Source organism: Hevea brasiliensis, chromosome 8, assembly GCF_030052815.1.
Source record: "Hevea brasiliensis isolate MT/VB/25A 57/8 chromosome 8, ASM3005281v1, whole genome shotgun sequence".
In the NCBI taxonomy this organism is placed as follows: domain Eukaryota; kingdom Viridiplantae; phylum Streptophyta; class Magnoliopsida; order Malpighiales; family Euphorbiaceae; genus Hevea; species Hevea brasiliensis.
This window is the reverse complement of record NC_079500.1, coordinates 9,385,982-9,398,642: the sequence shown is the minus strand read 5'-3', so window position 1 is coordinate 9,398,642 and position 12,661 is coordinate 9,385,982. Positions and strand designations below refer to the sequence as shown.

The following is a 12,661-nucleotide window of genomic DNA, read 5'->3' as shown; positions in this document are numbered from 1 at the left end:
ATGGAACTCTTTCATATACAAGTCAACAGCTTTATATTTCGCTCTTGTTTTCAGCTAACAAATGCCTTCACTCATTACCATCAAGCTTGGAAAGACTTGAATGCATATGAAAATCACATTTGCTAATTTTTTGAAAGAATTTTAATAAAATTGTTTATAGAAGAGAGAGAGAGACTACGTTTTATATATTGATTTGTTATGAAACTAATATTTAGTGAGAAATTAATAATAAAAGAAATTAGTTTAAAATTTTAATTATTTAAAATATAAAATTAAAATTTTATTTACAGAATTTCTATTTCATTTGATATATTTTTATTATCTGCTTATTTAATAAATATTTTAAAAAATTTTAATTTGAATTATATATATATATATATATATATATATAAAGAATTTTAATTAAAATTCCGACTAAACTTACACTAAACTCAAAATAACTTTACATACATAAATTGTAAAAGTAGCCAAATTTTTGGATTTTTTTTTATAATTAATCTTGATTTAAAATTTTTTATGTGACTTTTATGATGATGAGATGACAACTGATATGAAACTCTTATTAAATATATTAGTAATTTTTTGATGGTTAAATTAATTTAATATATTAATCAAATATAAAAATTTATTTAATAATAATGTTTTAGAGTTTAACCGTAAAAATTACTAAATTTGAAGATTTTTTTTTTAGCAATTAATCCTAAATAAATAGGCAGACATATGCGTGTGAAGGTTGAGGCTTGAGACGTTAAGGGCAACGACATGTCATTAATTTTGGCACAAGCTAAAATGGGCCTGGTTTTTAATTTACATAATATGAATGATGTAAGTCTTCCATATACAAGTCAATAGCTCTCAGCATCTTTCAGTCTTGTTTTGAATTTTCAGCTGCTCCCATTACCACGAAACTCTCTGATCAAAGCTTGGAAAGACTTTACAGTTCAAAATCAACATGTCCCATCTTAAAAAAAAAAATAAAAAAAAATAAAAATAATAATAATAATAATAATTATATTCTAACTCTTATATCTCCTAGTTATAAAACTTGATTAGTCTTTAATATTTTATTATTTAAAAGACAAAAAAATAATATTTTATTACTAACAAAACATTTTATTAGGTGTGAACTTATTTGGTCTTAATAAGAAAGTACAATGACTTATTTGGCTCAAAAATTTATTTTAGACTTATTTAACATTAATTAAAAGGGACTTATTTGATCTTTTTGCCTATAAATAATGATAATACTCAAGAACACAAGCATAATTCGCTCTAATAATGGAGTAATTAAGAAATCAAATCAAATTACATGTTAAAAATAGGAGAAGTAATTACCTCTCTATGACCAAACTTGGATGTTGATGCCTTGCCTTGGGTTTCAAGCGACTTTGATGTTGTTTAGTATAGAATGATTATATAGGGTTTAGGAAATTTGGAATAGTTGGATATTCGGTGTTGATCAGTGGGATGAATGCATTTTTGTCAACACCCCGGGGGTATACACTCAATCACTATAAAAAATAATTAATTTTACAACTGATTATTGTAACTGACTAAAAATCAGTTGCTATTAGCAACCAATTTTACAACCAATTTATAATTTCAATTTTTTTAGTAAAATAATTATTTAAAAAAAAAATTAGTAATTGATTCAAGAATTGATTGCTAAATTGATTATTATTAGCAATCAATTTATAATTGATTGTTAAAATTGAAGTTTGATTTTAAATCTAGTTTCTAAAAGTCAAAGAATCAAAGATTTAATTTTGATTTCAGTTGCCTATGAACTTGGATGGAAGTTGGTGTTGAGCGGGATGTAAGCACATTTGCATTTTCGGAGAAGGTGATGGCCATTGACTTGAATGGGATGTGGGATGTATGCTTTATTTAATCCCACAAATACCATTGCAAGTAGTCGTTTCAGTTTTGGAAGGGTAATTCATAATTATCTCATTATTTAAAAAAAATAAATTTCTCAAAAATTTTCTAAATAAACCAATTTTTTAATATGAAATAAATTATAACAAAAAGATCACATATCTAATAGTATAGGAATTTTGGGAAGTCTTTAAGATAGCATTAATATATATATATATATAAGTTTTGAGACTTTTCCAAATTTACTATTCTCTCTGAATTTTAGTAGAATTTATTATGAATTCAGAACATATCCACTTAAATTAATAGGAAAAATTATTATTTAAAGTTGATTCTCCGTGTGGATAAGAGTCTTAGATAAGAGGCTCTTCCTTCTCTCAAGAAACTCTTTCTCTTTTCATTTTTTCTTTTTTTTTTTATTTCTCTTCTCTTTCTCTTTGAATATATTCTTTAGTGGAAAACTTTAATCTTCAAGTGCAAGCCACATAGATAATAAGTTTCCAAAAGAGTAATATTGCATAAAATTTTTTTTTATAGACTGAAATGAAAAAGAACTATTCAAATAATCTCTGAACAAAAATAATTTTTAATTATATATATTTATATATTTTTGCTATTATGAGAAAGTTATATTTTACTTAAATTATAGTTCTTATGAATGAGTTGTCAAATTTTCTTAAAAAGAAAAAAGTCTAGATAAGAAAAATAAAATACTATCGACTTTATGTACTCTTGGAGTTGAAGTTGAAAGATTCGCTTGGGGAAAGGGAAGGAAAGAGAAAACTGCTTGTCAACTTATTACAAAAGCACATCCTAAGAGGAGTAGCTACTTCGCTTGTGAAGATGTCAAGAGAAACCATATGAATATGTTGGTAAAGTACTCCAAATATGAAAATCTGCTACCTAGTTTCCAGCAAGCTGTTGATGCCAATTTAAGATATAATCGAATGCCAAGACTCGCCAAACTACACACATCTCAAAAAGTTTTTGAACCTATTGATCCGGCTCGTAGTCTCAGTCCTCCTGGTAGACATGGTTGAATATGCAGTGGAGAGGAAGGAACCGTGTAAGAGAGCGTTTGGCTTTATAAGTTAATTTAAATTTAAAAGCATTTAAAATTCTAGACAGTAAATGCATTTAAAATATGCTTTGCCTTATAAAAATGAAGCTCTTTCATATATATATATCCGATCCACTAGGAGTCTTAATATATATATTGTTCTGAGTCGAGCCGACAACATTCATGCATGCACAAGTTTTATTTTGTTAAAAAAAAATCATGTTAAAATATGAAATATTAAAAAATTAAAATATTTATAGTATAAAATATACAAATTTACTTCATATAAAATTATATAATTGCAATAAAAAATAAAAAATTGTCTTATAACCATTCAAGAAATTCGTGCAGGCATAGTAATTAATAAAAAAAAAAAATGGGATTCGCTTATCTGTAAACAAAAATTCATACGGAAAATCAATCAAATGTGATTTGAAGGTTTCAAATGCAACATGCATGGATCTGACGTGCAGTTCAAAAAAAAAATGCATGGATCTGACGTGTGTAAGAATTTTCCACGTGTAAAAACACTACGTATAATAATTTTTATTTTTTATAATAATGTTGATTTTCTTTGAACGACGATAATCAAAATGGAATCACATGATCAGTTCTGCTTTTCTGAATTCACCGGCATTTGGAACGGAATGAAAATCACATCAAATGATGATAAAATTTTATAAAATATTTTATTAATATTATGACAAGTTTTTTAAGTTCTACATTTTTTTATGTTGATTAATTGTTTTCAATAATTAAAAAGTTTTTAATAATTGTTTATAAGTTTATTTTATTTATTAGTTTAGATTTCAGATTCAAGCTGGGATTTATTTCTCCAAAAGAGTTTTTATTTCTCTTTCTTTTATTGTAGTTGCAATGAACAATGGGTTTCAATTTTGACTTTGAGTAACTAAACTTCTATACTAGGCTATATTGATGTAGTTTGGCATGGTTTTAATTTCAGGGTTTTAATTTAGTTTTTTTCTATCTTTGCTATTGGTTATTATTGGGTGTTTAATGTTTTTGGATATAAGAATGATGCTTGAATGAATTTTGATTCGTAATTTTTATTAGGAAGAATTATAAATCTGATTTTTATAACGATCAGCATATGATTTTCAACTATAGCGGAAATTACGATTGAGTCTATGGGATTTTTGAATAATAACTTTAAATCTTAAAATGTTAGTTAAGAATAAGTTGTGATTTCTTAATTAATAGTTTTGATAAGACTAGGAACAGATTATTGACTATTTTGGTATTATTAACCCTTGCAAAGACTGTTAAATTTAATTATTAAACAAAATTAATTGAGAACAGTAATTGTTCAAGTGAAATCAATGTCTTGCATTTTTTTTATGCTCATAGTAATTGAGAATAATTTATATTTCAAATCTTAATAATTTTATAAAATATTTAAATTTTATTTATTTAAATATAATATTTCAAGTTTTTATAAATATTATTATAAAAATATAAATGCTTTCTTTAATAAAAAAAATTAGTATTATTTTATAAATTTACATTCGTCAATTATTCTGTCAGAGTTGGTTGGAGTAATTGAAAATACTAGACCTGTTACTATTCTGTGATAGCTCCATGGGTCTACCAATGTTAAATGTTGATTTTCCGCCCCATTGGTTGCTAATTATCCTCTTCCCTTTTCTCACTCACCCACCTAGTTTTCTCAACTCCCCTGCACATTCCAACGTTCACACCTGATGTCTATATATACATATATTGCTCCTTCAAGCTGAGCACACAAAAACTGAGATCCTTTTCTTCTTTCTTTGCTGGTTTATAAATTTCTTCTTAGTGTTCCCGTCTTGATAGTGGAAGAACCTATTGAATCTTGGGAGATATCACCATCAATGGTAAATATCTTGAGTAACAGACCCTTGTGAATTAATCCTGCAGCTGTTCCATTTTTCATTAATATCTCCAACAATAATTACTAGAGTTAGTTTGCTGGGTCAAGTTGCTTGGAAAGCAGGAACACAGTTAAAGCACTAACACATCCAGAACTAGTTATGGCAAGGTAATTTTTCTTTTTAATTGAGACAAAAATTATTTTGTTGGATCGGCGCAATTCCAAATTTCATTTTAATTTTTTGTGCAGTTTGATGACGAAGTTGCTAGTCATAGGCTTAATTGCTGCTGGAGGATCAATATCACTTTCTCTTGGAGCTGAGGCTGAACAACTGACTTCAGAAGAGGGAAGGAAAGAGAAATTTGATTCCCTGCACAGCAAAAACATTCATCCAAGGAGGACTAGCAACTCTGATCATCAACAATTTGAGTCAAACCTTCTCATGGCTGCAGATTCGAGCACAATTGATGGTAATCTTCAATCTAGCTCACACCAAATTGTTGATGGAGACTTTAGAAAGATTCACCCTGCAAGAATATTGACAGATAGCACGAGCTCTTCTTCTCCTAAAGATGGTCATGGTTATTAAGTTTGAAAAGTCCAAATCTATATATACCCTATATTGAAATCCCATATTTTTAATGTGGGACACAAGTTTTCTTGCAATGGGCTCCTAACATTTCTGTTAGGTTGGGTGTGGATATATTTAGGGGTGATAAATTTATGAATTATGAAAAATTCCCTATGTATTTACTATTTAATGAAAAGTTATATTTCTGATATTTAATTTACATTTCTCTAATTTGTATTATTAAAATTAATATTTTTATAATTATCTTCAGATTATAATATTAGCAATGGATATTTGAATTTTATTAAATTCATCGCTAATAATATAAATTTAAAACGCTATATTGATAAGTGATTAAAACTCGCCATTAAATTGCAATAAAATTTAGGAATCCTCATTGCATAATGCTTTCTTTCCTTCTTCGGGTTTGTTTTTGAAAAAAAATACATAACTAATGAAATCAAAAGCATCCTTGCAAGTATCTAGAAGTATCGGTGTTGTCTACGGAATTGTGAGTGTTAGCATAATTATAGCAATTAGCATAATTACAGCAATTAGCATGATTATAGGAGATTTGTGTAACATAATTATAGCAATTATTATTCTTGTCCAAATTAGCTCATATTTTTATGTATAAATAGATGTAATATTTCTGGAAATAAAACACAGATAAATAGACAGACAAATATACAGACAAATACACAATCCTTTCCTTCATTACTTGTATTCTTTCTTCTAACATGGTATCAGAGCCGTAAAGCTTTTATTTCTAGTTTCTGTGGTCTCTCTTCTCTCTCTACAACCTGTTCTGGTTCATTCTTTCATTCCTATTATTATACTAAAGAGCTGTTTCCAAATCATGATCCAGGTGATGGTGATGTGCTCAATATTAGTCCAACTACACCTGCCTCTGTTGAATCTGCACCAATTGTTGATCCAAAGACTGCACGTGATCTGCTCCTAGCACTACTCTTCGTCGTTCCTGTCCAGTTTACCTGCCTCTGTTGAATCTGCACCAGTTGTTGATCCAGTACCTACGCCTGCATCTGCTCCTAGCACTACTCTTCGTTGTTCTTCCCGTCCAGTTTACATGCCTCAATTGAATCTGCACAAGTTGTTGATCCAGTACCTGCGGCTGCATCTACTCCTAGCACTACTCTTCGTTGTTCTACCCATCCAGTTTACCTACCTCTATTGAATTTACACCAGTTGTTGATCCAGTACCTGTACCTGCGCCTGCATCTGCTCCTAGCACTACTCTTCATCGTTCTACCCGTCCAGTTTGATTCCTGTCTCCTCTATCAGCCAAACCGCTGATATATTCACCAAAACGCATCCTCCCGCTCGCTTTCAGGATCTCTTAAGCAAACTCAAGTTGGCACATGCGCTACCACCTTGAGTTTGAGGGGGGTGTTAGCATAATTATAGCAATTAGCATAATTATAGCAATTAGCATAATTACAGCAATTAGCATAATTACAGCAATTAGCATGATTATAGGAGATTTATGTAATATAATTATAGCAATTATTATTCTTGTCCAAATTAGCTCATATTCTTATGTATAAATAGATGTAATATTTCTGAAAATAAAACACAGATAAATAGACAGACAAATATACAGACAAATACACAATCATTTCCTTCATTACTTGTATTCTTTCTTCTAACAGTGAGATTTCAAATTCGAGTTCCAATCATAGTTAATTATGTCAAAGGAAAAATGACATCCTTGCTAGCAAATAGAATTTCTCAATAAGGTGTAATGAAAACAAAGTCTATGTACATAAATCAAGCTTTTATCTTTCCTTCTTCAAGCTTGGTTTTTTTGTAATGGTTTCTTTCCTTCAAACCTGTTTATGAAAAAATACATAACCAACCTTTATTAATTGATTACATGATTTGTATACCTTTGATCAAAGTCAAGCCCACCCACGACATTCATGCACACCAACTTTATTTTGAAAAATTTTCATGTTTCATGGAGATATGCCCCACACTTAAAATATCAATACAAAATATGATAAAAAATAAAATTATATATTTATGGTAAAAAATATATTAATATAAAATTATAAAATTGCAGTACAAACACTAAAAAAAAAAGAATAACTCCAATAAATAAAAAAAAAACTAATTGCTTATTGTACTAAGTTATTGGTTATTGAAGGCTACTATTTGAAAAGATTTGTGTACTTTTCATGTGGCCTGCAGAGAAGCATTTGGTCATAGTCGAGTCAAGCCTACAAACGCCCATTATAATCACAAATTGTGCACATAGTTTGAATATCTTTAGTAGTCTATAGACTCTGCACTTGAAGGATTGGAAATATAGTGGATACACATCAATTCCTACTCTGAATTTTGTTGTTTTTAATTAGTTCGATGAATGCAATTCCAAGAAGTGGCATCAAATTGGGCGTTAGGGAGATCAAATCTATCACACCATCAGGCATCGGTGGAAGTTCGACTCCCTCGATTGCTAACTGGATTTATCAGTTTGCTGAATATTGTAACCACATATACATACTATGTAAATAATTGTAAAGGTTAGCTAGGTTACCACATTCCAAGCCATTTATTTCAATGGTTCTTTAAATTATGATCTACCAAATAGATATGACTTCTATAAGCATTATAACATGAACCATGAATTTGGTGATGTTCAGATGGGAATTTGCCATTTTTTTTTTTATAAGCTAAAGTTTTATTAAAAGCTAGAAAACTGGCAAAGGAAGTACAAAAGCCTAAGAGAAAACAAAAGAAAAGAACCAAGCATAAGGGAGATTGAGATAAACAATGGCTAACCAAAACCAAAATGTTATGACAGGCACTTAAATATAAGACATGGACACAAATCGCATAATCATACAGTACAGAAAATAGAAGAAAAATAACACATAATTTAACGTGGTTCAACCGTAAGGTCTACGTTCACGGATAAAATAAGAGAAAAAGTTCTCCTATAATAAAAAGAGCAAGATACAATCACTCAAAACTCTCAAACCTTAACGCCAGTGTATTTTTCTAATATCTCACAACTTTACCGCAAATTGTAGAATATTATAATATTTATACTGGTTCATACCATTGGGTGCCCTCCGCTATCACTAAAGATCTCACTTTTTATCCCAATCAAGTCACAGCGCGAAAACTTTTTGGTCGGGTTACAATTCGGGTCCATGAAAACATATTCAAAATTCAAGCCACGTAAAAATAACACAAAACCTGTCAGTCCTAAAAAAGAAAGAAAGCAGAAAAGAATAGGCTGCTCCAAAAACTCACTAGAATAAAGGAAAACTACTAGAAGAGATCAGAACTAGAAATAGTGCAGGACCTGCGAGATAACCAAAACCAATACTACAATGGAAGGAAACGAACTTCTAATTGATGCCTTGGAAGAGATTCATATCTTCCTGAATTTGCTTAATGCCACTACTTCGTCAGGTTCCAAAAAGATTAAACCCAATTTCTTCCCCACAGAAATTTTTTTCCAAGCCTCTATTTTTTTTTTTTTTTTTTTTGATAAGCTGTTTCCCAAGCCTGTTGTTCTGGGTCCAGGAGATGTTTGGTAAAACTATCCAAGCGTAAAGATCTTCTGTGAGCAGCATTCATCATGCTAATGTCACTGTCAGGTGACAAACCAAGCAAATCAGAGACAAGTTTATTTCTTCGCCTTTGTTTAAGGAGGCGTGATAGTTTAATGCAGCCACTGTGATTAGAAGATGAAGGCTGGACCTGCTTTGGGGAACTAAAAGGGACAAGGGTAATAGCATATTTTTTTTGTGGCCTCCACTTTGTTTTCATATGCTTTCCTTTGACATCTTCATACGCAAAATTGCCACTTCTTTCAGGATCGTTTCCATCAGTTACAAACCGATGATTGACGAGTTTCTCTTTCCTTCCCTCTTTTGAAACAATCTTAGCTTCAACTTCGTCAACAGACTGTGATGAGATTGATCCAACAACAATAAACATCAACAATAGTAGCAACTTCATGATCAAACTGCAAAACAGCAAGAGTTATAATATGTTTCTTTAGTAATGGAACCATCCACATAAGGTCCCATATTATTGGATTTCCTAATTCTGGAACTTTTTTAGTTGATAATCTAATAAATCCACATAAGTCCAGATTACTTAATTTTGAGAAATTCATTAGTACTCCTCTAAACATTTTACTTTGTCCACTAGTATTTATTAGGAGTGAGAGGCAAATGGAAGAGAAGGGTTAGGATGGTCATTTGGAAGAACGCTGCTGTGGGTCATGATGGAGAGTTCGTGAGGAGGAGTTGGAGGTGAAACTGAAGTCATGAATGGGTTATAGAGATAGAGACAGAAAAAAGGTTAAGTGATGGACCAATATGAAATCTCAAGTAGTAGAGTTTGAGAGTTTATGGCAAAATATGGATAGACCAAACAAATAAGCAGGAGGAGAAGAAAAGGAAAGGGAGACCGGGAAGGCTTAACATTTTAACGGTGGCTATTTTAATATTTTCATAATAAATGAATAGAAAAATGACATAGAATAAAAAAGTTTTTTTTACGTGATAGAAGACACAAATGGCTTAGAGACAGGAATGAACCGTTGTTAAAACCATGACAATTTTAACAGGATCCTTATTCCCATATAACCATTCACACACCCCATCCACAACTAATGCGCCCATGGGGCACGCCCAACCCACTCGCGGACCTCAACCTATGGGCCACACCGAACTCAGGACTCCCTCGCTTATCACTCAGGTTCCAATTCTTTTTTCACATAGATAGAAGACACACAAACGGTTTAGGGACAGGAATGGACCGTAGTTAAAACCATGGTAATTTTAATAGGATCCTTGTTTCCATATAAGTCACTCACACGCCCCATCCACAATAGAATAAAAAAAAGTGAAGGATATATTAACAGTTTTTCAAAATAAGAATATCAACTAATAAATAATGGAAAAAAGTCTAAATAAGCCCTTACATTTTCAATAGAAGATCGAATAAGTGCTTTACTTTTTAATAATTATTTTTTAACAATAAAATATTATTTTTTCCTAATTTTAAATATTAAAATTATTTAATAGTTTTAGTTAAAATAAAATTTTAAAAAATTGAAGAACATGGTTGTAACATCCCCTACCCAGTCAATAATAAGTTGAGTTGGGAATGCCACAAACTGTGTTGAAATGCATAGTATTTTATTTAAAACATTTTTAAATAATAGAACAAACTATGTTTAACATTATTTTAAATCCATCCATAATAAAGATAAAATCATAAAAAAGATAAAATTTGCAATAACCATTATAAATTACATAAAAGATAAGAAATTTGATACAAAATGATTTATTTGATTACATCAACTATTTCTAATGTACATGCCAAAATTTTACAACTTTTCCAAGGTTCAATGGAAAAGAAAATTACAAAATTTCTGATGTGCTTCACAGCTGATGCAAACTACTGTGGCCTCTCTACTAGCGGCTACTCTCTGCTACCTGCGAGTGGGGGAACTCCAACACACTAAGCTTATGCTTAGTGGTGCTAAACTCATCTATAAAAAGAAAATATGCAAGCATAAAAATAACATGCATTTGAACAACAATTTTCATAATATTAACAATCAAGCATATTCATAAGCAAAATTCAAAAAGACTAAAAATAAAAAGATATCACATGACAAATATTAATTAAATTATACCATATTAGTTATATCTCAGCCCCTATAAACTCTTAGCAGGATCGCTTAGCTAGATAAGGAAAAACTATAATTATAGGGCACGAAGTGCCAGAACTGTAGGGCTCAAAAGCCAAGAACTATAGGGCACCATATGCCAATATCATGTATTCTGTAGTTGCAGTACTGCTAAGTCATATGGCATGCCACACCTTATACTAACCTACGACCTCTACCCAAGTTGACTAGGGCTAAGAATACATATTACATTCTTTTACAATTATCAAGTTCATGTACTTATTTCATATGCTCATATTTGCCATACATAGCCAAAATTTCACTTAATTCATTTCAAACAAAGTTTACTTCACAATTTGATGAGAAATACTCAAACAAACCTACATGAGAAGTGTGTAGCTTAAAAATCACTTTCTGCAGAAAACTGGCCACGCTAATAGTAACATTCAAAATTCCACCAAAAATTATAGAGATAGAATTTTAGTGCTAAATTTTGCAGAAATCAACTTTCATATGTCTATTTTGATTTCTAATTAGAATCATGACAAAATATATTTTACAACTCAAGATATAAGCAAAAATATACAAGCTATCTAGAAATCTATTTCAGTGTGCACAGCAAGAGAAAAGTATGCATTCTAATAAGAAAACAGCGAAATTAATTTCTGGCCATAACTATAAAGTTTTAAAGCTCTCTTTAAGCTTTCCAAAGCCTCAAGAATCATCATATTTGGAGTTTTCTAGCTCAAGTTATGAATTTTTAAAAATCGGATCCCCTGTTGCTGGAATCTGCCAGACCAGTTTCAAAATTGAGCAATTAAATGTTTTGGCTTTAAACTCTATTCTATCATCAAAATTAAGGCTAACACTGAACTACAAAGTTTTAGCACACTCTTCAAATGTGCCACATTCGTTGCCGGAGTACCCTATCTTGTTTTATCATATCTATTGTAAACTTTTGACGTCATTTAAAATATGTATTCTATGTGTAGAAATTTTTTTTATATATATCTTATTTCTGTGGAGACTCGGACAGATCCTCCTCTGTTTTATTAGCATCTAACGGCTTCCACTATCACCTATTAACATATTCATAGTCATCTCACATATTTCCATATCATATTCTCTTTTATCATATCATTCACAACTATTTATGAGATTTCAAAATGAAGTGTCATCTATTGCATTCATATGGAAATTCATAGATAATAAATTATAAGTTTTCATTTCAAGTCCAAAATGAAATACATCATAAACTAGTAATTATATCATGCCTAAACATAATGAACCAAAATACTAGTCTATACATGGGCCCTACCAAAATACAAAAGACCGGTGAGGTGACTCTGGACAATGGCAGATCTGATAAGAACTCTGTCAGTGCACACGATCGATCTTCTTTTTCTTCTTGGGGTGATCTTCTGCTGATCTCCAGTGCCTACGCGATGGAAAACCAACGCGCTAAGCATAGCGCTTAGTGGTGCATAATTTATAATAATAATAATTTAATAATTTAACTCATAATTTCTGAGTCTTTTACATTTTTATTGCTCTTTGGAAATAATTAACATTATCGAGATCTTTTATGATTACTTA

The 12,661-nt window shown here is 30.5% G+C and overlaps 1 protein-coding gene across 2 annotated transcripts in view; it reads left to right on the top strand.

Annotated features, from left to right (window-relative positions):
• The first annotated feature begins 4,633 nt into the window (after nucleotides 1-4,633).
• LOC110652384 (uncharacterized) overlaps nucleotides 4,634-12,661 on the top strand; it is a 54,317-nt gene continuing 46,289 nt past the window's right edge. The window contains exons 1-2 of one of the 2 annotated variants that reach the window (XM_021807964.2): nucleotides 4,685-4,976; nucleotides 5,058-5,599. In XM_021807964.2, coding sequence (XP_021663656.2) covers nucleotides 4,969-4,976; nucleotides 5,058-5,397 — 348 coding nt within the window. In that variant the 5' untranslated portion in view covers nucleotides 4,685-4,968 and the 3' untranslated portion in view covers nucleotides 5,398-5,599. Of the gene's footprint in view, nucleotides 4,977-5,057; nucleotides 5,600-12,661 lie in introns of those variants that run through there. The other variant, XM_058151218.1, reaches the window with a different exon arrangement.